Source organism: Varroa jacobsoni, unplaced genomic scaffold (assembly GCF_002532875.2).
Source record: "Varroa jacobsoni isolate VJ856 unplaced genomic scaffold, vjacob_1.0 scaffold_63, whole genome shotgun sequence".
Lineage (NCBI taxonomy): Eukaryota > Metazoa > Arthropoda > Arachnida > Mesostigmata > Varroidae > Varroa > Varroa jacobsoni.
In genome coordinates, this window is record NW_019212965.1 from 14177 (window position 1) to 42089 (window position 27913).

At 39.9% G+C, this 27913-nt stretch overlaps 1 protein-coding gene across 1 annotated transcript; it reads left to right on the plus strand.

Moving 5' to 3' along the window:
* The first annotated feature begins 9976 nt into the window (after positions 1–9976).
* Positions 9977–27913, plus strand: LOC111261608 (putative ATP-dependent DNA helicase HFM1). The gene is made up of 17 exons (XM_086968830.1): positions 9977–10055; positions 10544–10660; positions 10878–11110; positions 11336–11395; positions 12847–13005; positions 13411–13611; positions 14481–14610; positions 15118–15413; positions 18520–18748; positions 18942–19019; positions 19169–19458; positions 19823–20019; positions 20304–20495; positions 20849–21038; positions 22029–22271; positions 22908–23268; positions 25439–27913. Exons 1-17 carry the CDS (start codon positions 9977–9979, stop codon positions 26107–26109), a joined length of 3726 nt encoding a protein of 1241 aa, XP_086824956.1. The 3' UTR covers positions 26110–27913.

Below are 27913 nucleotides of genomic sequence, written 5' to 3' on the forward strand. Positions count from 1 at the left end.
CGTGAGTGAAGACAGTTACCCTGTAAAATGTTCTATAACTTTTCGGCCTCATAATGAAAGGCAAGCGTAGCTACTTTATGGATTTTGGACTCAATTAGAATGTTAAGTATATAGTGTTTGTAGCGAAAAAAAAACTTTTGTAAATACAATCGGTTATCTTTTGTTAAGGCCATTTTGAAATTGCTCCCGTCCAGACGACCGTTTCTATATCAGCTCTGTATAACAAATTTGGGAGCTTTATTGTTTAAATTTAAAAATCTATCGAATGAGATGGGGTTTAGATGCATCTGATTTCCTGTGCCCTAAATGTGGTAATAATACTGGCTGGTGCTGAGCTACGCAAGCGATTAAATAGCTTTTAAGCTACCTACTTTTAGTCGAAATATGGCAGTCGTCTTAGACTATACACGGTTACAACCTGGTAAATATCATCCGAGAATGAGAAGTTTAAAGATATCGTTTAAGATCAACGCTCAGTAATTTAATTTTTGTCTCTCGAAAGTGAGAGAGCTAACGGAATTTATCTCAGATCAGTAGCAACCCTAAGCAAAAAAACCCTAAACGGAGGAACAGTTCGTTATTGGTATAACCATTTTACGAGCGAAAAAGGAACTTGAAGACTACAAAGGAAGTAAGTACACGTCAAATAGGAGAACAAGTTGCTGAGATCACCGATGCCTTTGAGAGCTTTCTGTCGGCTCAGTACATGATTTCTGGAAGCACGTTTCACAAAATTGCAACGAAAACACTGAGAATAAAGAAGGAAAAAAAAGAAGCAAAAAAAAATTACAAACTATATCCAAAAGGGGGTGGCAATACGTGTGATATATCTTGTAATCTGCATAACTCGTACCAGTAGAAAGAAAATCTATCTCAAGAACGATAAACGAGAAAAGAGTTTATTTGTGTCGCCCAATAGAAAACGATTCCGTGAAAGAACGGCTTGAGAGGGAGAATAGGTGTTGGTGTGAGCTGATACCTATGCTCGCAATACGAATTAGGTGTATCTGTTACCACGAGATATTGTCCGAAAATGAAATAGTCAGTGCGTCCGGATATCTCGAAATTCTGGACAACTTCGTAGACGTCCAACGCGCCCATTGATTACACATAATGTGCCTGTTCAACGCCAATAAGCAGCCTCATCACTCTACCTCAATCACGGCCTGAACCGAAAGAAACAAAATTGGGCAGCGGTTTCACACCCTATATTCTCTATATTTAAGTGCTCATGATTTCCATTGACTCCATAGTTTAGAGGGAGCGACACATCACATAGCGTATTCTACCGTCGATTCTTTTGAAAAAAAAAACCACAAACAACCCATAGTAACACACACTGCAAGTGCGCAGCTCCTCTGAAGCTTCCAGAATATAGCTTCAATATGTGAACAATACGAGACAGTAAGCGTAACATTCACGAAAGTACCTTTCGTTCTATCTCATATTGCTTATAAACTTCTGAAGTTTTTCGATCCGCTAAATAACACTGGACAGCATAAAAGCTATAACACATAATATATATATATACACATAATATAGCAATGTATAATTTTACGTAATTTTTTTCTGTTAAATTTGCTTAATGCAAAAAACGTTCTTATAAGCGCTTTATGTATCTATATTTCAAATTTTGGCAATTGTTATCATTATAAATTTTGCAGAATACAGCTTTAAGGCGGCAAGTAGCATTTATATATCTATATATATATATATAATAAACCAAGGCCATCTTTCTGACGATCAGATTTTCTCATGTGTTAGAAAGGTATTTTGGTGAGCAATACGCGTATCTGTTCTACAACAGGGACGGAACTTCTTTGAAAGCAGTATCCGAGTTGACTAAAGTTAACATGCCTACACCGTGCGGGTGTTATTTTCCAATAGTTTTTCTTGGAATTATAAATATAAAAAACAAAATTATAAATATATTAGAGTTTAAAATAGTCGCACACTTTTGACATATTAAATGTTAATTCTATAATACTGCTTAAGTTTCACCTGTGCTGGAAATTTTGTTAATATGCCTGATATCACACAAAGTTTTTGTAGAAGCACAAATTTTTACTGAGCGCCGTCTTTCTCTATACGCTGATCCAGATCCAAACGTACCTAAAAAAGTCGTTTGGGTGAAAACTAAGAAATGCAATTACTTCAGACCCTCACCAGAGAAATATGATTAGCTCCGTCGGATCGGTGGCTTGGGCGGTAGCTCTCCGGCTGCATAGGACTCGTTAGTCTGATGACCTCGCTGAACGGATACGCCAGGAATACTTCTATAATGTTTGCCATCCCAATGAATTTCGCTCTCTTTCGCTGAAATTCGAATGTATATCTTTATTGTTTGCGACTTTGTGTCTGTGCTCATGTAAACACCGTAGAGCATGTCACTGTTCTCGTCCATACATCAACTGATCAATTCGTATCGCATACGCGGCTATGCGAAGTTGCTGTGTGTCATGATGCTATTTCATATAAAGACTGCGCCTTCGGTCTTCTATCGCGTCCATCTAATGGGAAGTTCAGTGTTGGCTTCGACAACCATAGTAAATTAAAAATTAATTAGTAAATTAAGTTCTCTGAAAAATTATGTCCATCATTTCTTTGAAGTTCTTGAAACTTTTCATCTGTCCAGATGCTTAGAGAGCATCGATCAAGCTTCAAATATATATTAAAAACTCAATAACGGACAGTGAGAGCAAGTATGACAGTGAGACTTATTCTGAATTTCATCAACTGAACTTATGTTCATGCGTCAAACGGCAGCCACTCAACATCGTCTCGCTTGTACCCGCTAAGTTAAAACTACTAATAGAGGTAAGGCGAGCACCAGTCTCTCTAGCCATTACCAGCTACCAACAAGATTTCTGTCTTCGCTTAGAAAGGACAGCAGAAGGTAACACGGAGGCCAAAGTCGCTTGTTCGTTCCTGACATCAGCAAAGCAGTGTTGCTTGCGATACAGCACGTATCTGCGACAACAACAGCAGCAACGGCAACGACGGAGAATTCATTAAATTATGTCCCTAAATTCCCTGAAGACCTTTCGTTCTTATCAGCGAGAACAGATATCGCCGTGGCAGGGAAAGACTGGCGGCGGAGTAGCAGTTCCTGCCGTATGCTTGTGCTGTGTAACTGGCACCGTGGGCAATGGTCTGGGCGCGGTGGTAGTACCAGCCACTGCTCACAGAGAGAAGTGAGAGGGTGAAAGATCTGGGCGTAAGAGAGAACATCTAGGGCTGATCGAACGCCCGCGAACTCGCCTGTCCTCTTGCCAGCCAGGACACCCGCGTTCAAACGAAGTACGGACCCACAGATCCGCAGGGAGAAACTTGAGGGGTTGGTTACGAAGAGGGGCGTGGCCGTGAATGAAGGAATAGTGGTAATATTGCATGGGTGTAGAAGGCCCAGGGCAGTGGCAGCTAAAGCAGCAGCAACGGTAACAGAAGGCGTAGTTTGAGAAAGGCGCGCCTATGCTTGTTAGAGAGATCAAGCTTAGGGAGAAGTGGGAAAGACGGAATTCTCCTGAGGGATTATTAATAAAAATATATTGCAAAAGCTGCGGCGCTGATGCCACCGTCGATCAGCGCCGGTGAATAGAGGGAGCTAACCGCCCGCTGGCGCTGTTGTCCCTTATCGAGAATCTAGGAGTCCGCGAAAATAGCAGGACGAAAAGCAAACGGCAGTCACGCGGACGCGCAAGAGCGCGGAACTACGCTCACTGAGAAAAATGGTAAAAGAGAGATGAAGAGGAGCGGAGGCCCTCGGTCGTTTCTAGCCCACCTCACGCCCTCTCCCGTGAAACCTACCTCTCCTTTTCCTCCTCTTTTCTGCTTCTTTTTCTTCAACTTTCAGCCCTTCCCTTTTCTCTTCATGGGCAAATCGAGCTTATGACGACCAACAACGACGCTACTAGCATCAGCTATAGTTAGGGCTACCATTTACAATTTCGTCGACCCTCTCATTTGTGCACTTGCATAATCGCTGGGTTACTCGACATCTGCCGCATTTAAAGATAATGAAGCAACAGAGATGACTTTCCTTGGCGGGCTTCGTTTGCGATGCCATTACACCACACATAAAATCAGTACATCCGTTGGTCTTGACGGCGTTCCATGTAGCCCTCTTCGCTAGTTCCAGCTCAAACAGATTATCTATTTGGACAGAGACAATCCAGATCTACTCTGGTTGAAAAGAGTTCATATATAGTAACAAGTCAAGTTCGAGAAACCGGTTGGGTATTTGTACCTTTAGCCAGAAAGAAGCATGAAAAATCGCAAGTACATCTTGTAAGCCGGCCTTTACCGGTTGTACCCTTTATGCATCTAATGTACGCGTGTCAAGAGCACAAATATGAAGATAAATATAATCGGAAATACTTCCCTTAACTTGGCTCGTCCTTATCCTATTTTTCCGGCTTCTCTTAGTCGGTAAATTCTAACTGATCATGGTTACCCAATTACTTCAGCAAACAATCGACCCAGTTTTTCCAGACTTTTTTGCGTACTCCTAATTTATTTCTAAACAATATACCTTTATTCGAGTTTTTTAAGAGACTTTTGTGAATCATGCCTAGAAAAGCATGCAGCCACAAAGTGTTCTTTAAATATCTCTTTTTTCTTGTTTAGTTATAGGAGAATATTCTTTTAATGAGGATCCAAACTGCTATACAAATACGCAATATTTGGTACCTTAATGGAACATACCTCTGATCAATTCCTTCAGGTCTTGGTGCATACGTAAACCAGAATATTTGATTCCATGATTACAAAACTACTTCTTGTGGTAGCCTTGTGTTTTAGTGTTAAAGTTTCTTTTTGAAAACGTGAAAAGTTTTGTAGTCTTTACAAAAGGTCAACAAAGTAGTTCTGGTTGAGTTACGCACAAATGTATATGATAAGTAATTTGTTTTCAGAATTCGACTCGGTAGTAGTTTTTGTTGACAAAAAATGTGTCCAGGCGGCGGCCAGCAACTAATCCTAATAAGCATTCAGGGCCAGCCGTAGGTCAGATAGCCTTTCTTGTCGATCTTTTGCGCATGCCGAGACTTTATTAGGAAAAATTATGTGCACGACATCTGTCGCCAGTGCAGCTGTATGCACGTTTCTTTTCTTGTAATGTATTTAAAGGCCTCGTTATGGCAAAGCCAGACGACGTTAATACTAATTACTGTAACACGATTATGACGATATCTACAAAAATCGTGTTTTTTTTCTTGCTCTTTCATAATTTTTTTCCAACGCAACGTATCGCTGCCGCGCCAAGAACTACTTAACTATATATCAGAACCGAAAGTAAACCGAAGTCTAGCTTATTGCCTCAGAGGAGGCTAGCAGTACTACGACATACTGGAGCGACGTGGTGCTGCACGGAAGATTTTTTAAAAATCGTAAGACATAGATTTGTCGGTTTGGATTCGGATCTAAGCTAACGGCAAACGCTGAGTTTTTGATTCGATCCTTTTCGACTTTGTTGAATATGTACTACAACTAATATTTAACTGACCGAAAACATATTCAATTGTTGCCCCCGGTTGGTCTTCTGGTTTAGGTCCCTCAGCTGGATATATGCCCAAACGAGTTTTAAGCTCATGGGGTTTGATGTTAGTAATTGATATACGTACATTAGTAGCATTTTATGTAGTTTTCCATTACCGGCGATAATTTGTCAGTAATATAAAACGTAAACGCGGACTGTGAGCTGCACAATATTTAAGAATCCTATAATAATTGCTTAGTATCTTGCTCTATTTGTGAGAAAAACTCGCAGAGAATAGCTGAATACAGTTTTGCTTTAAATATTTACCCCGGTCGGGGCCTAAATAACCCTTCATGCCCACGTGCGCAAATGGGATCGTGCAGCGCTTATATTTATCTAGTACGAATCCACGTTATTTAGCTTCTGACGGATACTGATGCTAGGTATAATATAACATACAACTATATCCCATGCTCTGTCCTAAACACGCTCATGGATGATTCACTTATTTAGAATTTAGAAAATGACCGTTCGCAGAAAAGCTAGATAGTTGTGCCTGTAACAGTTATTGAGCGTGTCCAAAGGGGTACTGGCGGGATGAACTATCGCCTGACCTGATATGACAAACCTAATTGAGCTTAACGATGAGACTAAGGTACCTTTAAGCAAATGAAGTATAATCAGAATGTGTGTAAAAAGGACTTTTACTACCTGTCTACCGGTACGGTAACTATTCATGAGACGCAGAGTTAGAAGACAAGCAAAGCTGTTCGTTAAAAGCAATCGCTAGAAACGAAACAATCGAAAAAAAAAAACGATTTGGCTATGAGGGATATTTCCCTGTAAGTTGTTAGATACCTACATTGGTACAATACGTAGTGACGTAGAAGCATATAAATTATTTTAAAAAATATCCTATTCATCATGCCACTTTTCAACCCACCGCAAGAATTCGCCATATTTAATTTATTTCTTAGGACAAAAATAGAAATAGCTTAACATTGTACTTGAAATGTGGACTTTGTATTACTGAATGGACGAGCTATCTAGAAATCAACAAGCATTAGCTCATGTTTTACGTTACGTTAGATACGTATTGTGTCTGTACGTTAAAGTGTGGATAATATATTCGTGTTTCTCGTATAAAGTTGATTTTTTTTTTCAGCGTTCATTATTATATTTACGTTGCTTCTGGCGTATATTCTTTTTATCTGCCAACAACTGTGTCAATGTAAAAATGACGACGATGTAAAAAAAAAAACCCTGGTATACATATACAGGATAAGACAACCGGTTCTTGGTACGTTTATGTTACGTGTTTCAAAATAATCGGAGACACGCAAATTATTTATTATAATACTGTTTCTATATCCTACGTCATAATGTCATAGAGTAAAATGTAACAACAACGACCATTGCAGTCAAAATTTCCTATCGTACGCTAATTTTTTTTCAAATAAAATTGAAATTTATTTTGAGAATTTTTCTGTTGCTTCAACATTTTTTCCTTTGTAAAGGATAAGTGAACATTTGAGAAACTTTTAGAAGTTGATTACTCACCCAGGTTTTTCAGGCTCAAATCATAACAACATACCTTAATAAAAGACTAATTTTACTACTTTGTATACATGTTAATAGAGAACTGGTAAATTCTAACCACACCATCTTGTCCGTCAGTGTACTTTTATTAATATTCAGCCACAGGCTGAAACCAAGCTAAGTGCAACGATGTATAACTACGATTCTTCTATATGGCCCACTACTTCTAATCGCAGTCGATTTCCTCATGGTCGACAAGCAAACGACGAACAATCGTTTGTGGGCTTCTACCCATTTTGACGCTGTGCTGTGTGTTTAGATCCAGTGGCAGCTTTCGACGCCTACGCGGCGGAAGTCCGCGCGGCGCTTACCTCAAGAGTTCCTGAGTCACTTCCGCTTGACTAGTCGTGCAGTCAGTAGACGCCCTAGATCGCGCACTACTAGCGACCAGAATCAGCCAAGAACGAGTAAAATAGGGTGGAGTACAGAAGTAGAAAGATTTTCTTGACGAAAGACCAATATGCGACAAAGAGCCGCGCGCCGCCAATAACAACAAAAAAATAAGCGAACGGAGAACAAAAAGCTTCTCTATCGAGGTACAGTCTACCCACTCTCCAACCAAACAGGAAGCTCGGATGTGTGGCAGTCTCCATCGACTGATTGTGCCATGTGTGTACTTAGAATGGAGACACAAGCGCATACTCGCACTCGGAATCAAACGAACACGCCAGTCATTGGCCAAACGTACTGTTGATACAACCCCAATCCCCCCCCGACATACCAGTTGACAAAAAATGGTACTGGGAAAGAGGTGAAGGTAACAAAGGGAGTTGAGAGGGTATTTATATGAGAAAGTTATCCTGGGGACTTGAGTGCGTGAGATATGACCGTCAGATCAGTTGAGAGGGTCCACTGATGTGGATCCTGAGAGAACCGGGAAAGGGTTTCCAATTTATGTTCTGTGGGCATCTGCGGGTATGTCCAGTGAAATAGTTATTGTGGCATAATAGATCGGAACTCTGTCCGCGTCGTGTATACATGCGTATAAAAAGGACCTGAACATTGGTGGAGCTGGTTGTCGCTATACAGGTTAATATGACAAAACTAAAGATGACTACCTTCTTGCTAACTAAAGGAAAAGTTAGGAAGTTCCAATTTATGGTAAATAGGATGCTTATTACGTCATATACATAATAGAGCAGCGGCCTCACCAGTGGTAATTACCGACACTTCTAGGCGCTTGAGTATGTACAGGAGACTTATGTAACAAAATCAGATTGTAAGAGGATCAAGAAACAGTCGATTAATCATTTCTATATGGTAAAAGAAACCGTAAAGATTATCAAAGCAGGAGCAGATACACACCATTCTCTACGCGTCTACTTTACTACCCGTACCGAATGTCACTAATATCAGTCATATCTGTCTTCCATTATCAGGCATGATATCTCGTGGTGAGAGGACTCGGCTAGCCTAGACGCTAAAAAGAACGAAGATATAGTTTCTTCAAAGTTAGCATGGGTGGGCAAAGCATTGCCACATAATGGGCAACAGCTGCAGTGTGTAAACACCCTCAGCTATGTTAGCCCACGCGTTTTTTTTAATCGTCAAAGGCTCAAATGCTTATACGAAAAATCTCGCCTATATCTACTTCGCTGGTTCAAGGGTATCAAACATACATGAGCCTCCCGCTGACATTTACAACATCCTTACTTACAATAGTGATAACCGTCGGCATATCTTGGGTCCATAGTTTTAGAAAATCCATGGACTATGTATATAACGGTATCTTGTCAATATAATACTTAGATGCACAATTCAGATAGCTGCTATTTTTTTCGAAACCCGAGTTTGCCTAAATCTTATTAGTGTTTATTCTAAGGGAACGTCCTATCGCAGAGCACGTGTATTCCGGAGAACTGTATTCAGCTACATAGAAGCTGCCAAAAAAATCTTTGAGAGAAAGTTGCCGTTTAAAATACGGGCTAGTCGAAAAAAAAAAAATACTAACTACGGATTCTAAACTGCAACTGGAGTAGTTCTTTTAAATATTTTAAAATAATAAATTGACAATTTATGCGACCTTTTGTCCACCGCCATTTTTTTTAGGGAAACACCGGTTTTCGGGAAGGAAATTACATTTACTCCTTTCCAAAAGAAAATTAACAGCGTTAACAAAGTTCTATAGTGACCGAAACATGATAGTCTGATGGTCTGGCATATAGGCTATACAGCGGATGTACTTAAATCTTCCATACTACTTCTTCTCATTTTTGACGGGTAGCTAAAAGAGAGATGACTCCTTTTCTGGTCGCTTTTGAATGGCTTATTATAATCCTGGGAGTTGTCGGTAGTAAAAGCTAAAATCAATCTGTTTAGCAGGCGGCAGTGACTGCTCGTTTCTAACGCCAAAAAACACTGGGTTTTGCTACTCATTATAAAGGATCTTTTTTTGCACGTCATTATCGTATTATTAATTGTTGTGTTAGAAACAGTTTGAGTTCATTATGATTCGGCACTTTTGCAAATGGAAATGCGATATCCCAATAATAAATAGGGCAACTTTTTTTGGCCCTGTGCCTTTATCAAAATATAGTTGCAAAGTTTTATACAGATTTTACTAATCTTCAACCTAAACAAAGATATTCCAACAATGTTAGCACGTTTTGCTACCGTCAGATCTCAGTTTTCAAATAACAGTAAATCGATACAAGTCAAATTGCTTAAGATATGGGACTATGATACCATTCAGCTATAAAAAAAGCTCTCCAGTTTTTCGACCGCCGCATATATGTATACGTGTATAGTTGCCGAAAATATAAATACATACATGTTAATAATACTATTTATTAAAATGAGTTTGTGGCTATAAAAATTTATGCTATAATGTATAAACCAGAGACCTTACATTTCGAGAAAGAGCCGTCAGCCGCAAACTTGACAAAGATCTGAACGATCAATATGATTGTTATGGAATTAGAGTGTAGCTCTGGTCTGCAATTTGACCTAGCAGTACACAAACTCGCTGGAATGGCCGCAAGTAAGCTTAAACCGTCAAGAATACATTCGATATGGGCAGTATCTTTGGTAGAGTGTTTTCTATCGAAGAGATCTGCCTAACTAAGGCGTTTTTTCGTATAATCTAGCGTCAGTCCTTAAGCTGTCAGCCTGAGTATAGTGTTTAGCGTTAGAACAGCTGCGGTAATATCTGCTATATGAAATAAATAGGACGTACGGTTGTGTGAGTCGAGGCAACGTATAAGGCAACAGTTATGTCACAAAAAAAACACTATACCGTTGAGGTTCTCCGTAAGTGAATTAGTCCTACGATTCCCATCCACGATGATTTGAGAGTGCTAAAATCGAATGTGTCCGTCTTTTACGTGACGTTAGATTATCAATTTACCCGTAAAATTTTGCGAGCCTTTTGTAATCATCGTAACGAGTAATAGCTGGCCAATGTAGTATCTTTGTCTTGACCACTGACGGCATATCATTGTGTTCCATTGTTCTGTGTTTTATTATCAGCGGAAGCATATAGACGCATCTTTGAATTCGATCAATTTAATGAAATGCAGTCAAAATGCTTGCCAATTCTGTGGCATTCCAGTGATTCGCTCGTGGTGGCTGCTCCGACTGGATCAGGTAAATTTTTTGTTCCGATACCTCTAAATCTGTGAATCCCCAATAGCATCACCCGCGAAAAATATAGTACGGTATTCACTTTCTGCTGTGTACGTGTCCAATTCTTCCATCTAATCGGGTGTCGTCGCACAAGATTGCCCTAGAGTCATACAGGGGTTGCAGTGTAGTCGTTAGCCGTCTCTGGTAGCGTAGGTACATTTTCGAATTGTTCACACAGGAAAAACAGTGCTGCTTGAATTAGCAATATGTCGAGCAGTGGAAGACTATGGTAGTGAAGCACTGGCCGTCTACATAGCTCCAACAAGGTGTCTAGTTCAGCAAAAGGTTAGCGAATGGCGCGAGAGGTTCGCGGCCCTCCGACTTAAAGTTACCGAGGTTACGGGTGATTTAAACGAAGTTTGCGACGCGGGAAATGGCGATATGTCGACCAATCTTATCTGCACAACACCGGTGAGCTAAAGGGAAACTGCTGGTTAAGGACGTATCGCTAGATGATATTTATCAAGTATATTTGAACTTTATCAGAATATTTCTAGGGCTTGTATTTCGAGTGTGCTTCAATCAGCATTAGAGAGACAATCACAAATATTCAGATAGCAGAGTGGTAAAACGTTCTGTCTTCGAATAAAATTATTTTTATTTTATTTAATAAATGTATTTTTGAGGCAACTGTAGGAGAAATGGGATACGGAGCTTCGCCTTGGAGCCGGATATACGTGGCTGAGCGGTAGAAAGGTCGGTACAAAATACGGTCGAGTTAAATATCTTCTGAAAAAAACTTACGTAATACTTTTGTCAGTAGACCCTCTCTATTCAATAGGCGTTCTTGTATATGGCCTTGAGCCGAACTGTTTATATTTACGCATTTTGCCATAATCAATACAAAAGCCGTCGAAGTGACTGTCATAAGCAAGTAACTGCTACGACTGCTACGACGAAAAAAAATCGCCAAATATGTATGACAAATAAAAGAATTGGTAGCAAAGAATAAGATAGTCCTTACTGTAAATTAAAACTGTGATGTTTCTGCAGTATTCAGTTTTTAAACTTACCGCGAGCAATGAGTAATCTATCATCGAAGTTGAAATAAAAAACGAATCCCTACGAATTTGATTAAATGATACAGCGATGGTATTATATATTAGATAAATATTATGTAATGTAGCTAATAGAACAAGGTTCCGGTTTTGTAAATATTTAAAGATGTACATACGTTAAGCTTCCCTCGTCTCCCACCTGCAGCCTCCTATTGCTCATCGTCTTCTTCTGCACAAAATATGCAAGCTATATAAACAACAAAATGACTCATAGGTGTTGTCTGATGTTGGAGAAAAACAAGTTGCAAAAATGTCGATTTGTGAAGTCGAAAAGAAATCTTATTTTGAAGCTAGTAGAGGAAGACGTTTACAGATTCTGCCAGGTAGCAAAAGAAAGGCCGATATTCCTGCTCTGATTTGGATTAGAAAAACCTAGTGCTGGTTTTCCCAGGAAATCCCAGAAATTTTAGGGGACTACTTCGGCCTGCCTGGTGAATCGACAGCGAGAAACGTCTATTTTAAAAACATGACATCCTGCTTTAAACAGGATGCTACCAGTGGGTAATGAAGCAGCTAGGAAATGGAAATATGGGTAAACTGCAAAAACCCTCATGGTCAGCGATGCAAAGCTAGAAAAGTTCCGGACGAAAACAATGCAAAGCTTCAATAAGTTTCACAACTGACGCAAAACCTTCGGAGAAGTTTTAACTTTCGTAATCCGTATGCTTAAATAAGATTTTTTATATGTTCTTTAACAAAACTATGACGTGGATACAGGAACTTTAGTAGCTCGCGATGGTTCTCTGTGAAAAAGCGCTCGTCTTCTGACGTAATTAGCGTAGAAGACCTGAATAAAGAAACAGAAGTTAGACAGGAACATTGAATTTGACGGTGCTCTTTGTTTTTACGCCCAATTTTTCGATGGATTTTCCTTGGTTTGATAAGCATTTGGGCATGCTGCCTCCATACCTAGTTACAGAGGATAACAAATGTATGGAGTTACTAGAGGTGCGATGCATGAATCCTTAAAATAAAGTTGAGATTGTTTGTTTGCAAGTTAGAATGAGGGTACGTTAAGCAAACTGGATGTTCAAAAATACATGACCTTTTCAAGTTTCACTTATAAGTGCTTCTTTGTGTTTCCAGCAGGTTAGCGTGTATCTTATTGACGAGGTTCATATGGTCGGGGAACCTGACCGTGGGCCTATCCTTGAAGCGGTTTTGACGCGTACAATAGTGCGCTGCATGCCTCAGTCTTTACTTCCGAGATTTGTAGCTATATCTGCAACGATCGCCAATCCTAATGATGTAAATACGCTTGAGTTTCTGCACTACTGACCAAATGTTGCCGATACTAGATTTTGTATATAAGATACACAAACGTATATTTTACGAAAGCACACTATGTCTAGTTATGACTTTTCGCAGTAATGGAAACCTCCTAACACCAATAGCCTTTATTCAAGTGAGCAAAGAACTTTTGCGATGCCTCGTAATGCCTGTCGTATAGAATGCCTTTGTGATATTGTTAATGTGTGACAAACTCGCTGCAATGGACGTTACGTAAAAATACGCGCTATTAGATATACAATAGTCTACCACTCCATTGCTAGCCGTTATTAATTTAAGAAGTTGTCAAAGAAAGGAAGAGCGCTACTGTTTGACTTTGCTCTGATGCTTAACTAAGCAATTCATATCATCGCATTGCTACAGATAGGCCAATGGCTTGGTCGTAATACTCCATGGCACGGATACTCGTTTGGAGAGCGGGCGCGCACGATTCCCATCGAAGCATCTGTCAAAGGTGTTTACTGTCCTCCAGATCGGTCTCCGTTTCACTTCGATGCTAATCTTAACTATAAACTACCATCGCTACTTCGAGAGGTGCTACCAGCAAATAAATCAGCAATTATCGTAAGTTAATTTTGAAACATTGTGGTATTTTTCATCGTGTTATGAAAAGGTATATGTTATACATAGTGTGACATAACGTAAGTAACTTCAGCTAGATTTTTTAGCATTCTCACTTTGAACATGGTCACAGTAAGAGTTGGTTTTGCAGCCTTGCCTAGCAAAACTTCTTCCTAAGTGTAGGAATTTAATGGCTCCGAAAGAATCGATTGATATCTCAATCAGTTCCCTAGCTAATGACAGCAGCGTATTGAGAAGCATTACATGTATAATAAACTAGATCAGAACACCCATCACTACATTATATTGGTTAACTTTTCTACTAGCTAAAGCACCTAAGTACGAAAAAACTAACTTATTTCAGCGCTTTGTGTGAAATAGTTTCACTTTGATTTTTAATAATAATAGTAACCTTGATCTTATTACCCTTAGATTACAGTTTGATTTACGCTAAAAAGTCGTCTACAAAAAGGTAGCTTTTACAGAGATACCGAAATTTGGTTCTGTTTTGTTTCACTTTCGTCGACTTTTTCTAGCAGACATTGTCTAGGATCCATGACCACAATTAGACAACAAAAGTGTGAAACTTCTCGAAGTGCACGAGGTCGCCAAGTTTTGACCAAGAACCAAACTAAAAGGCTTTCATTTACCTCGTAAATCGCTCCATGAAGTAAACTGTGCATTTTTATTCTAATACACCTTTAGACTTTATAGCATTTGTAATTGGATTTAATTATCCGCAATCACAAAGATAATTTCCTAACTATTATAGCATTGCGGTGTTCATAATCACAATGCTTAATTAAACTTCTTGTAAGATGCATTTTTTCGTATACTTAGTGTTATAGATTAAAAATAATATTTTTAATCAGTTTGTATCTAGTCGTGCAGCTACAGTGATCTGCGCACGGTGCCTCGTCAACAAGCAGTCGTGGGCTCGTTCTAGTTCCAGAGAAGAACTCCGGCGAGTGGCCAGATTTTGCAAAGATAAAAAACTTAGCGGTCAGTTTAGTCTGAAAAATATCGCTAAGAATAATATAGGCAGCATATTTTGATTGAAATATTGAACGATATTTTCATCGAATTAAATCTCGCGTGTGACCTAATTTTTAGCTAATTTTAAAAAGGCGAAGTTTTAATTTTTTTTGTCCCCCGCTACATAAAACGGGTCACAGCCACGATGAAGGGGAGGGTACAGCCTCAAACTTGAGAAGTTTCAGGTTCAATCCTCAGCTGAAACATAAAGATCTTTTTAATTTTTTTAAAAAATCAGTATCAACTCTTCACGCAGCTATATAATTGGGTAGCATGATTCCTATTAGTCTCTCGTAACAATGTATTAGATATTTGAAATGGTCCTCACCACTCAGAAGATATTAACCATTATCGGGTACATCCATGTTAAAAGAGTTCAGTTTCCAAAAAAAAACTACTTTGCATGAACTACGAATCAATTGGCGTCAGTTGTTTATGTTTCTCAAAGAAGATATTACAATTGTACTTTTGCAGATTATCTAGAGCATGGGGTGGGTTTTCACAACGCCGGACTCAGTTCCGAAGATCGCAGTCTTGTCGAAAAGACTTTCAATCAAGGCGACCTTCGAGTCCTCGTGTGTACGAGCACACTTGCCATGGGTGTAAACTTGCCTGCATACTTAGTGGTTGTTAGAGGAACGACGATGATAACCGGAGGCATTTGTGGACAATATTCCGCTGCGCGGATTCATCAGATGATAGGACGGGCAGGCCGGCCAGGGTTGGAAGGATCCGGTAAAGCCATCATTATGACAACATCGAATCATGTGGTAAGTCGTCTCTGTTTATATTCACACTCAGTGTCCGAGCAAATAGTAAACTCTATCTTGTTATTGTCGTGTAACTAACTGCTGATAAGTAGCACATTATATAAGTACATATGTAATCATTGGCTAATGAAATAAGGCCAACTATACGTTTTATACATGATAAAGCTGTATTGAAGATCGCTCTGCACCGGAATCAAATATCTGCGTGGAGTTTTCATATAAAAACTGCCTTTCTCTGCCTTCTAGCGGTAATGTATGTAATGGCACCCCGGTTGGACAAGCGTTCTTAAACTGCTGTGCAAAAAGAGGCGCACGGCATTAGCTTAGGGCTTGCTTCTCTGACCCGCGGCTATGTTAACTTGTGAGATGTTCATAATTTCTTGTCCAATTTAAACTTTGAGCCTTAACATACTGCCATATGCTTTCGATACGACTCTTCTCTGGTAAACGTCCAGACCATAGCAGAACTGCAACTTAATTAGCAATAAACACGCATACTTTGCCATACATACACATATATGTTGGACCTGTTGGATCGCACGGAATTTGCAGGCTCTTTCACCGGAACTCTTGTAACCATGTTGAGTTTTACTATCCAAAATATGCTTCACGAGAACAACAGGAGCCGATATAGCCTTCAAACATCTAACTTCGGAATTGCTTAACTCGTTTGAAAAGCGCGTATTTCTCCGCACAGCTTAGTTGAATCCTTTCGGCTACTTTGCGACAGCCAAAAACCACTTATTTTAATACAACGTTGAAGGTAACTTATGGACACAGTGACCGTAAACTTTGCCATTCACAAACGCAATTAATAAGCTGTTAGAAAATTATAGCGCGATTAGGATGAGCCAGTCTCCTCATTACGCCACCATTGCACCATGTTTTTTTATACCACCACCTTTCTATATACCATCGGGTTTTTCCCTTCTCTCCTTTACCTTCTGTTTCATCTGCACACTTTGATATTCCGATTTACCTAACGATTTCTTTTCACGCTCGCTGTTCTTCTATGAATCTGGCTATTAGAGTCCGCTACTCTTCCGTGAGTTCCTCTCCTAATGACCTAACGTACACTCACGAAAGCACAGAATTTGGGGTAGCCAGTCTTCACATGAAAAAAACGTATGTAGATAGTAGATAGTTACTGAGATACCTTTGATGAAACCCAATAGTATATAAAAATTATTATTATGCTGTTCATACATATACATATAGTGATGAACCTCTGTAGACTGAGGCATTATTGTTTTTCATTACAACTTGCTAATAAAATGAATCGTTGACGGTAAAACTCCACACGAGAGAGAATAGAAAATAATTTTTTTTTCATATGGCCCGGTACTTGAGAGCGCATTGTAAAAAAATTAGTCTATTTACCACTGGATTCGAACCTTCATCTCCATGTGTATGGAGACACGTTGGTCACTGCGCGACCTTACGGACACGGGTCATACTGAGAACGGACGGCATTTATCGTATATCAAGAAATTCGAATAAGCTAGTTTATCTGCACATAAAGTGAAACAAGGGAGAACACGAAGCGGAAAAATGGATTAAAACATAGCTGCAGTAGGGAGCGGCGAGCATGCCGATCACACGACCTTAACAACGTTGTGTTCAGCCGACGAACGAGCACTTAGCGATGCATTTTGAAGTTGTAGGACAGTGTGTTTCAAATAGCAACGAAAAAATTTCACGACCTAAAATAATTGGCGTATGAAGTTCTTGGAGAAACAGATGCTGAACTATGTAGAGGCGTCATTTAAAATAGTGCGAAATTCACCGAGTTACGCTAGGGGAACGGTGCGGGGCGGGGCGGGGCGGGGCGGAGCGTTTGGTTGATGTTTTTTACGTGCAGATCAGACCTCTCGGGCCGAAAAAAAGGACGCAGAAGAAATCGCTTTTGTTTTTCGCTCTTACATTTCGGCGCATCCTGTACGACAATGTATACTGAAAAATTCAAATTGCGTCATATAATTAAAGCACAGTTTTGTTTTTATGTAGTAACTATTTGAGTTGATAATAAATAGTAATCGGCCACACAGATGTGCACGTGCATATGCGATATATTCAAGGAGCCGTCAGTTAGCCAGATCAGACAGTCAATGGTGGGTCGATTATATTTCTAACTTACACTCGTATAGTATCATACTTTGCAGGAATTGCGGAATTTGTGGAAATATGTATGAGGATGCCCCTGTTACAAACGTGTTTAATTCGTTCTTCAATTCAATTCAATAATTTGTATATATTTCGACACTTAGGCAGATGTAAAATACAAAGCCTGCAACTATCAATGGACTCGTGCACTAACTCGCATATTTAAGTTCGGTTGATCTACATTTCTTGAAATATACATAAATGTTCTAGGTAATAGAGGTGATTGAATTTGCTGTAGCCTTATACACACGCTTGCTTCAAAGTGTTGATATTCAATGAATGAAGTTTATTTCTGAACTAGTAATATACATATAGGAGCTGCTCTTCTTGTATTAGTTCTCGTTTATTCTTTCTTATTATAGCTCAATTTTTATATGGGACGACTGTTGAGCATTTCTGTGACACGCCGGTAGTAGACTTCTGCACGCTATAAGTAGTTTTCCACCGTAGCATATATATATACTTATTAAGACTGCGTAAGATATGCAGGAGTTGTACTGAAGTGCTTTCAGTTATGTAGATAGCATCCTTCACCGAAGACTGCGTAAGACGTACACACATCCCCTTCCTCAGCCTTATTTCGTTGCTTTGGCTATGAGAGTAACGATGCATTCTGATACTGCTAATGATAACAGCTCTCAAAGGTATTCTCGTTCGTGTTAGCGCCCACCAATATCATCAATGCGAAATGGTGTCGATTCTTCCTTAGATCAAGGGTTATAAACAATATTAGAATTATAACTCTATCACTGATCAACTAGTAAAAAGAAAAAGTGAACATTGAGATTCTTTTTTTTAATAACTAGATCTTTGAGCTCCCAGTTCCCTTTTCATCTTTCTTCGTTAGAATTAATGGCGAGTTTAGCCCGCTCTATTAGGGAAACTTTTGTGTCCGTTCATGGATGGCAAAACTCATTCTGTACCTAATGATCTTTGTCTGAAGGCTCGATACGAGGATATTCTTCAGGGGAAGCAAGATACAGTGGAGAGCTACCTTCAACGCGATCTCGTACGACACGTGAATAGAGAGATCGTACACAAAAGCATTCGTAGTCTGCCTGACGTAGTTGCCTGGCTTAAGAGCACTTTTTTCTTTGTGCGTCTAACTCAAAACCCAAAACGATATCTGCCTATCGGACAACCTATTGAAGGCCTGGACGATTATATTGCCGGTACGTGCCTGTAGTCCTAACAAGTAACCGCTGCAGGTACAGATTTGTGGTTAAAACACGATGACGACAGTTATCGTTAGCGCGGATTAAATCACGATTAACCCCTCGCATAAACCAGGAACAACATTGGCTTGTGACATAAACGCGCATAGTTAGATTAACTGTTGGATACTTTGTTTCTAAACTTTAACAGAACAATGCCAATATGCCCTGAGCTCGCTTTTCACCGTGGGCCTAATTGAAAAATCTGACAGCAGAATCAATAGTACCGGTAAGTAATGTACCGAAATTGAACGACGTTAATCTTTTTGATGTTTGTTATTTCGAATTAAGGCAACGATCTAATGCTTTTTCAAGGGTTTAACTCTAAACATCTGAGAAGGTTTCTTGGTCTTATTTGGTGTGTTTTTTTCAAAACAGAACTCGGACGAATATTCACTCGCTTTTACATATCATTCAGCGGCTTCGAAGCGTTTGTGCAAGAGTTACACAATGTACCTGATGACGGTTTGTCTACGGAAAGATTGCTTCACATCATCGTGCAGTGTCCGGACTTCAGTGGCGTGCAAGTTCGTTCTAACGAACGGGCATTATTGAGACAGCTGAATAGCCGAGTTCGCTATAAGGTAGCAGCAAAACCAGGCCAATGGAAAAATAAAGAGAAAATATTTCTACTTCTACAGAGTAATCTCGATGGAATCGAAATTACAGTAAGTTCACGAAACGCTTTGACATAGATTAATTGTCAAAATATATATAATTTTTCGGAGACGTATTAGAATTCTACACGGAGCCATGATTCAGATTTTAAAGGTTGTGTCGATTGTTAGGAAGCATAGCTTGTCAATGAATTTTATAGAAAATACTCACGATTCTCAACAGTGGGTTCCATAACAGATTACAAGGCCATTATATAGAATTGTATTAGAGACAGCTGAAAAATGATATCTAGAAATAAATTTCCTTTTGCCCCATGAATATCAGTATTATGATTTAGTTACAAGTAATGATAACCTGATCAAAATGATGATGTATTGTTTCCTTCTTCACAATGATGTGATTTCCCTGATCTAGGATATAGGTCTCCGAATAGATCGCTCGTCGGTGTTAAAATTAGCTCGTCGTGTATGCCGTTGTTTGCTTGAATCACTTCTATGTCTTCACCGACAGAAAAGGCTCAGTGAACGTCTTGAAGTACCAGCAGCCATCAACAGCTACAGAACCATTCGTAATATCGCGTTGTTAGCAAAAGCCTTGGAGTGTGGATTATGGTACGCTTTTAGCCGATTCAGGTGCACACTTCAAATGTAAACTAGTCTCCATTTTCCATTTGTTTGTTGTTTGAATTAAATTTATATCAAGACCACCTCGAGTAGATACTACGTACGATTTCGCTTTGGGCAAAAAGCAAAGATCCATCCAAATACTTAATCGGATCATCGGCACCGTTACCACCTGTTCCTAATGTCTGTCTGCTACTTGTACATGCCTATGATAGATTTACCTGTGTTTCATAATGAACGAATATTCTGTTGTATACGCTGTATGTCTATAGGCACGACTCAGAATACTGCTTGCAGCAGTTAGCTGATATAGGTCCAAAGAGAGGCACCCTTCTCATGCTTAATGGCTATACATCCTTCCGAACTTTACGCGATGCTGATCCGAACAGCATCGAAATGGTGACGAAGACGCTACCCCCGTTTGGTTCAAGACTCAAAAAACGAGCCGAAGATAATTTCCCCAGGTAATCGGAGCCCCCACAATGCACGAAAAGATGGCATATAGGCATAGTTATGTGCTTCTTAATGCAAGAACGCTTCATGTCACGATCGATATGCCAGCGTTATTTCAACATCGATGTGGAAATTTCAGACCAAAACGCTTATGATGCGCAAAATCTTGACAAGCATGCCGTTCGTTCGTGCGACGCGACGTGTGAACGAGTTCGTCGCGGTTTGTACAGTGTAACACCGATTAAAATGTTTGATCCCGTCAACAAGCAAAATTGCCCTAGGGTTATGATGAACTCGGAATAGAAAGCAAAAAGATTTAAAGTAAAAACAACGTCAGTCAGTGTCGAGTGCGTTTTATGATTAGGTATTTGCTGGAAGTGGTGGGATATTCAAATCGTTTGGAGATCACGATGAGTATGGCCAATCATCAAGTAAATGCGGTCAGAGCAGCTGCTATTCTGTTAGTGGGTAACCCAGACATTGGAATCGTGTTCCTGCGCAAGGTTATCCGTCAGGAAATGGTCGCTATTGGAGGACTATCGCTTCATGTGGAGGTTTGTAACGATCCCAAATGAAAACTATATCGACTTCGACGACACGTTAGTGCAAATTCTGACTTCAGTTATTGCCAAGAAAATATAAGATTAACAGGAATCAAGACGAATTTGTTTAATCGTCGCGCTGTGCTTGTAGCTAGCGGAATTTCTATTCCTATAGTTTCAAGAACCCAGAAACCTTTTGAAGCCAAGCTTGCCAAATTTACTCCCGAAAAATGCTCTCTCTACAAGCATTTGTCATATCTTGATATTCACACGCAAGGACAATGCATACTAGACTCTCTCACAAACAAACTATCGCTATCGTGAGAATCCTAATTAAGCTAACTTATGCGGGAAGCAGGACACATCTTAGTGGCAGCTCTTTATTGCGTGAATGTTTATCGGGCGTACAGAAACCAGTGTAGTAACTAAGTTGCAACTTTTGTCTGTTGATTTACCGATATCTTTAGGCAAGTTAGTTATGTTTAATAGTAGTTAGTTTTTATGCTTCGGGCTGACAATGCTTTTGTTTATTGAACGCAAGCTTCGCCTAAGAACAGGCCGGCACTGCACGCCCTACAATTTCTATCATATTTATACGCGGCAAGCTATAATTTGGTAGGAAATAAAGTTTATCATCGTTGCAATTGCAAAACAATAAAGGTATTGATAGGTGGTTGCTTTACCGTTGTTGTCTACGGCTATATTCGGAAGTTTTACTAAAATTAAGTATCAGTGTGTTCTTTTCCAAATCGAATTTTAATTTTCTAAAAAGGGCTCAACCTGTCGTATCTTGGTGCATTTGGATACAATCAATAATCTGCAACGATCTAAACCTAGGCACTTACGAAGAATACTCATGCCTATGATGCCCTATGGTAAGTGAATTATATAAAGCTTGTTAGCGATTTGAAATTATAGCACCGCCCAAGTAGTTTATTGAAGACCAAACGTTCTCGTTTTAATGCATCATTTGCACACAACAAGCTTTTGCTGTCTTTGAAGGTATCGTTAAATTGGAATCGGCTGAATGTTCACTTAATAAACGAAACATTAGCTGGCGTCGACGTCTGTGTATCTGTGAGCAACCTTGGAGCAGATGGTAAACGCTCGGCAATAACTGGCAACGACCCCGAGAACCTGTCGAACACGCCAAAGACACCCAGCATAGCAAGCACTAGATCGCCTTCCGCAATGGCCGTTTTTGGGGGTCAGCCCCACGCGAGAACTATGAGCCCGCAATCGCCCGTATGTTTCTTGTGATCACATCTATTTGTATTTTACGCTACTTTATACCACTGCGAACGCCGTTCCTTGGCTATATTCGCGAATAATTCTTTAATGGCAAGCATAAACAAAGCGATACCAACCGTGCGGAACACTGAAGTCTCGCTTAAATGTTCCATAGATGACAACTTCAGCAGAACCAAATTACGACTTGATAGAGCGTTGAAAGAGTTGAGAATACAAGTTGGCTTTTAGAGGCAAAAGCCCACTAGGATTCTGGCGAACCCATTTAATGACGGCACAGACCTTTAATTTTAAAGGTTTATGATTTCTGTGGGGGGCAAAAAGGTTGGTAAATGTATCTATAATAGTATTTTATTTAAAGCGTGTCATATTTGTTTGTATGTATGTATGTATGTGTGTGTCCACGATTTTTAAGTGACTTGTGTACGGAAGATTATCGACAGAAATCTCTGAAAAAAACGCTCAGAGCTTACTCTAAGAGCTGTAAAGGTTTGCTACAAGGTACAGCATAAACGGGTGCACTTTGTCCAGTCACAGGTTGAATAACAGCTGCCATTCGATTCACATGCTCTATTTATTTGGTTTTCATTTATATTGATGCTATGCATATTGTATTTCCTACTGTACAAAAAGGCCGAGAATGGGTGGGAAGTTCCAGAGGTCAACAGATGGGCGGTCGAAATGCTTTTAATCCATTCTCAGTATGAAAAACGGCAAATGCGCTGTACTACTCACATAGCACATGATGAGATCGTTGCGGTTGTAGAGGATGCCCTGACTTTACTCAACCTAAACACTGAAAATGAAAATAACAAAGTTTCCTCTAGGGCAGATCCTAGTATGGAATATAAAAATGTCACCGACAACTCCGGCAGTGGGCCAGTTGATGACAGTGGTTTGCCATTTGTCCTAATGCCTGTCGTCGACAACGGAAATAAATTTGCCCGATCTGATCAACGAGAAGAAAATGTATCTTCCAACTATCATACTCAGGGTGAGTTTGTCAATGTGTTTCACTAAACAAGTTACATACGGTAGCACAAATGCAATCATCCTCCTTGTTAAAGAACATGTTTGTGTATGGCACTAACGGTTCGCTATATTTCGATCATAACTTATTATTTGAATTCAACTTGTAGCAAGTGACCTAAAGGCAGACTAAGCGATTCCATGCTACTTACAGTCCTCAGTAGGCAAATGGTTCCAAATGAAATGGTATTCAGTTAAAGTTTTTCAGAGATTATATCTTGATCAGTCTTATGAAGAATGTTTATGGCTTTTTTTTCATGCAACAAGAAAAAAACAAGCTGCTTATAATAATCAGGGCAAGTAAGAAATATAATATGCACTCCTATAATTATAACACACACAAATGTTCCCTTATGTAAAAAAAGGTCGCCTTAATTTCTCTTTTGGGGAGCGATTCACCGTAAATGCGAGGTAGCGATGCGAACACCAAAATACTGCATCATTCTTTCTCGCTTAAATTAGCTATTTGTCTACCATTTTATGACGGCAACTCGAGCTATAGCCTCGTTCTGTTTTTACTACAATAAAGGCCGATCGATAAACTGAATTATACAGAAGTAAGTTTTATACCGCACAGTAACACCAACTGTTAAAGTAGACAAATAATGCTATTGCTATTAATTGTCACTGCAACTAGCTTTGATTGAGGTGGATCTTTTTATTTTGAGCCCCTTGAAAGGTCGCATCTTTTGCATACAAACAAACGATTTTCAAGTTCAGATTGTTTATATTAAATGACTGTTATTAATCTGTTACTGTCGCAGCAGCAATTTTTCGTGCTACTTTTTACTTAGTAGCGGTGGGGGCCAAGTCGACTCAAGATAGACGTCAAATAAAATAAAGCATCAATACTGTTCTACCTTTGCCTAACTTTCAACTGCAAGCTTCCTTCTCTGATAATCTCGTACCCCCTTCTTTTTAAGACGTACACTTTTCATTTATTATATTTCACTCCGTTGCCATTTCAACAGACGTAAAATGAACGTTTTGAACTTCTGTGTTTTCTTTGCAAGACCCTATGTTCGAAATTAATGAAAAACGGAAAAGCTTAATCACACACACATATGCATATATATAGATATATATGTCGGGCGGTAGAAGAGTTGCTAGACACTTGAAAGGTTTGGAAGGGAGGCCAACTATATATCGGTTAGCGACTAAAGCTTCACGTCGCAACCGTATTGAAGCTAGCCGTTATCTATCGTTTATATTTCTGACTTGACGCCGTTTCCAGTACTCGTGGTTGCCCTAAGGGTGATCTACACACTGTGGTAATCTTAGCCTAACCGGCCAATTTCATACAACAATATGGCTGGGGGGTTCAGCGTTCGCGGTTCGTCCCATTTTCTGGACAATTTTCAGGTCTTGTGGCTTCGTTGCCTTCATAGATTTGATTATGTTCGGGCTGCTACCAAATCGTGAAAGACCGGATTATTGGACAGAAACCAACAATGTAACAGCTAAAATATCCAAAGTATGTTAACGTCCGAACTAGCCATTGTTTGACCGCAACCATATATGTGTATCTATGAAGACCTGCATAATAACCGCCAGTACTGCATAAGTGCAGCGTTTGTTCGCCCTGCCTCATCAACACCCAGACTCATTAACCTCTCTCGTCGCATATCTTTCGCACTAGACATATGAACCGGACGCCGCCTGCCCTGCTACTTATTCACATCAAATTCATAGCGGGTTTAGACATGATTGCATTGAATCCAAATCCGTCGATTTTATTTGGCCACTCTTCTACACTACGCTCTTATTGCAGTTTTTCCATCAACCTGTTTCGTAAATTAATGCATTGGTCAAATCACTCGTCACCTTCCTATACCACCGCCTTACGATAATATTACCCTGTGTCAATTACAAAATGACGCAACCAATGCAACTGATCCTGTTACCCATTGTAAAGTCTGTCGTGCCGGCTTTTCCACCGTTCGGCGGCAAAACTGACCGTAACTTACAAAACTGCCCAACAAGTAATTGCTCCCCGAATAAAACATCATATTATACCTCATGTCGGACAATGATAAACTTTTTTTTTATGTCCCACCTCAATGGCTGGCCGTGCCACACTTCACTCTAATAGCTACTAACGTATTTTTTGTATAACTTCTGTTTATAATAAATAGGCAACGTGACGGAAAATGTTGAATCCGAAAGATCGCTTACCCCGGATGACCTTTTCGATAACATTCCGTCCCCTAAAATGCTAAACGATTCTGATGCGCATCGCAGGGATAACGTATCACAAGCCCATCATGATCCCACGAACACGGGGGCTTCCGCCAAACAGCGAACGCAGAAAAGTGCCGGCAGGAAACGTAAAAAAATTGCTTCTCAGATCTCTGATGCTACCCAGTTATCTGCAAACAACAACTTAGTAACGCATAAGCGTAGAACACGATCGGTGGAAAAATCTTCAGTGAATACCAAGAGAGCTACTGGACTTATGCCTGTTCCCAATTGTAACACAGCAACCATCACATCGGTCGGCTTGTCCCCCTCTGCCGGCGGACTTGAAATCGACCTCACCCACCCAGTGTCCAGCAGTGGCGCAGATAAGCCGCCACGCAAGTTGGGGTCAACGAAATTCAGGCAACCTTACGCACGTTTGTTGACTGAGGGAGGAAACACTTCTTTCGAGAGCAAAACGCCGACAAACTTGGACACGCTGCTCGCGTCATTTTCCTTTCCATTACAGACTCAAGGAAATGAAAACGCTTTGCAGATATCCAGAGCTGCAGTGTTACAACGCATCCTAAATCTTATTCAAGACAGTGAAGAGTTTTGCAATAATTAGATCATAACTCTTGGAGCTAAACGGTTAGAAACCTCATCAGGACAGGAGCACTGTTACATTGAGATATGATTCGGATATATTAGACTTGGTTTGCGTTGTCAGAACATATTCAGGACTGTGTAACAAATAAACCCTTCAGAACAAAATGAAATAGGCTATGCCTGAAATGTATTAGGAACGGACTCCAACTGAGCCCGCAGTATAGACAAGTCCTCAGATAATAAGGCAGTATATATGTTATAACAAAGTACGTCTGGAAAATACGTTCTCTGCAACTCGAACTTACGACAAGCTTAAGCTCCAAACGTTTAAATTTATATGTCGATAAAGTTTACTTTTATACAATTTTTTAAATTAATTTACAGCTTTCGGAAACACAACGTGGTGTCTATCAGTCGAAGCACTTGTCAGTCTCCGACCAAAAGTATAAATAACAGCCATCTTTAAAATATCTGGACATCGAAATTTACGTGCAACATGAAACGGAAAGAATATCTTAAATGAGCTTGTAGGGCGAAGTTAGGACCCGGTAAGTGCACCGAAAATGCCGCATGCAGAGTTCGTCTTCGAGCCGATTTTCTTTCCTTGTTCCTACTAAGGAAATGATTTATCGACAAGACGCTTTTGCCTAGGATCCTGTGATCCGCATCTAAAATAGGTTCACAAACACTGATATGAGCCAAGCGTTGTCTACTTCTGCAATATACCACGTACAAAAGAGCGTCCCTTTAAAGTTAAATAAACCTGAGCAGAAGTTATCTTTGGGTAGTACAGCCTTCAGTATAGGCAAGATTATGTTACAACATTTAGCCACTAAAATCGGTTCTGATCGATCGGACGCCATCTTGGCCAGATTTACTACAATGTTCGATCCAGTTTACTCTGAACTGGACTGCAAGTATAAATAACGGTTGATTACAAACAATACCTTACCCACCAGGCTACCACGGGAATGATCAATAGCACAGTCGTTTTCACCGGTCTGTGTAGCAATGATCCAATGAGCAGGTTTATTGATCTCAAAAACTAGTTAAAATCTAGCTGTTTCAAGTGGATCGACACAAAGTTTACTAGCATAAAAATCACCTACGGCATGACTCATACATTGACTGCATGCATCATGCTAAATGTCAATAACATTACGTTTGCGGAACATATCCCACTGCGCAATTTTCCGGGAGCTGGCAGCGTCAAAGTGAATCTGACTGCATTGTAGTCCCTTTACAACCGTTGTCGTCAGCTTTCTTCGGACGTGCTAACGTACGGTTGGTATAAAGTAATATCTACAATAGCGTGATCAGTTACGCTTTTTACAGTACAGTAAAGCTATGACGCCCGCAGTGCCCAATGGACGTCAAAACAGTTTCAAGATGAGTTTAGAAAAAAACAAAGTGAGCATGGCGATCGACTACACACGTATCTCGATCGGATAGCATGGATCACAGTATAACAAACGGATGCTGCTAATGAAAAACTCGAAGGTAGGACATTTCGATCCAAGGCTTTTCGCTAAATGCTACTAATGATACCAGCCAGCATCGCGAATGCCACAAATTGTCCGATGCTAAAAATGGTACGCAGAAGCCCGTGGATGCACGTGTTCAACCCGACCTGAGGGTTCCCGTTGTCAGACCTATGTGAATGTGATCATGGCAGTTGCTTCGACATTGTTGACAAGCTGATTACAATGATCAGTTTCAGTTTATTTGTTCGTAAGTTGTACACCATGGCCGCTTTCAGACGTAGAGCCTTATAGGATTTTGTTTCCAATAAATACGTTATATAATAGCAGATAGAACTAAAA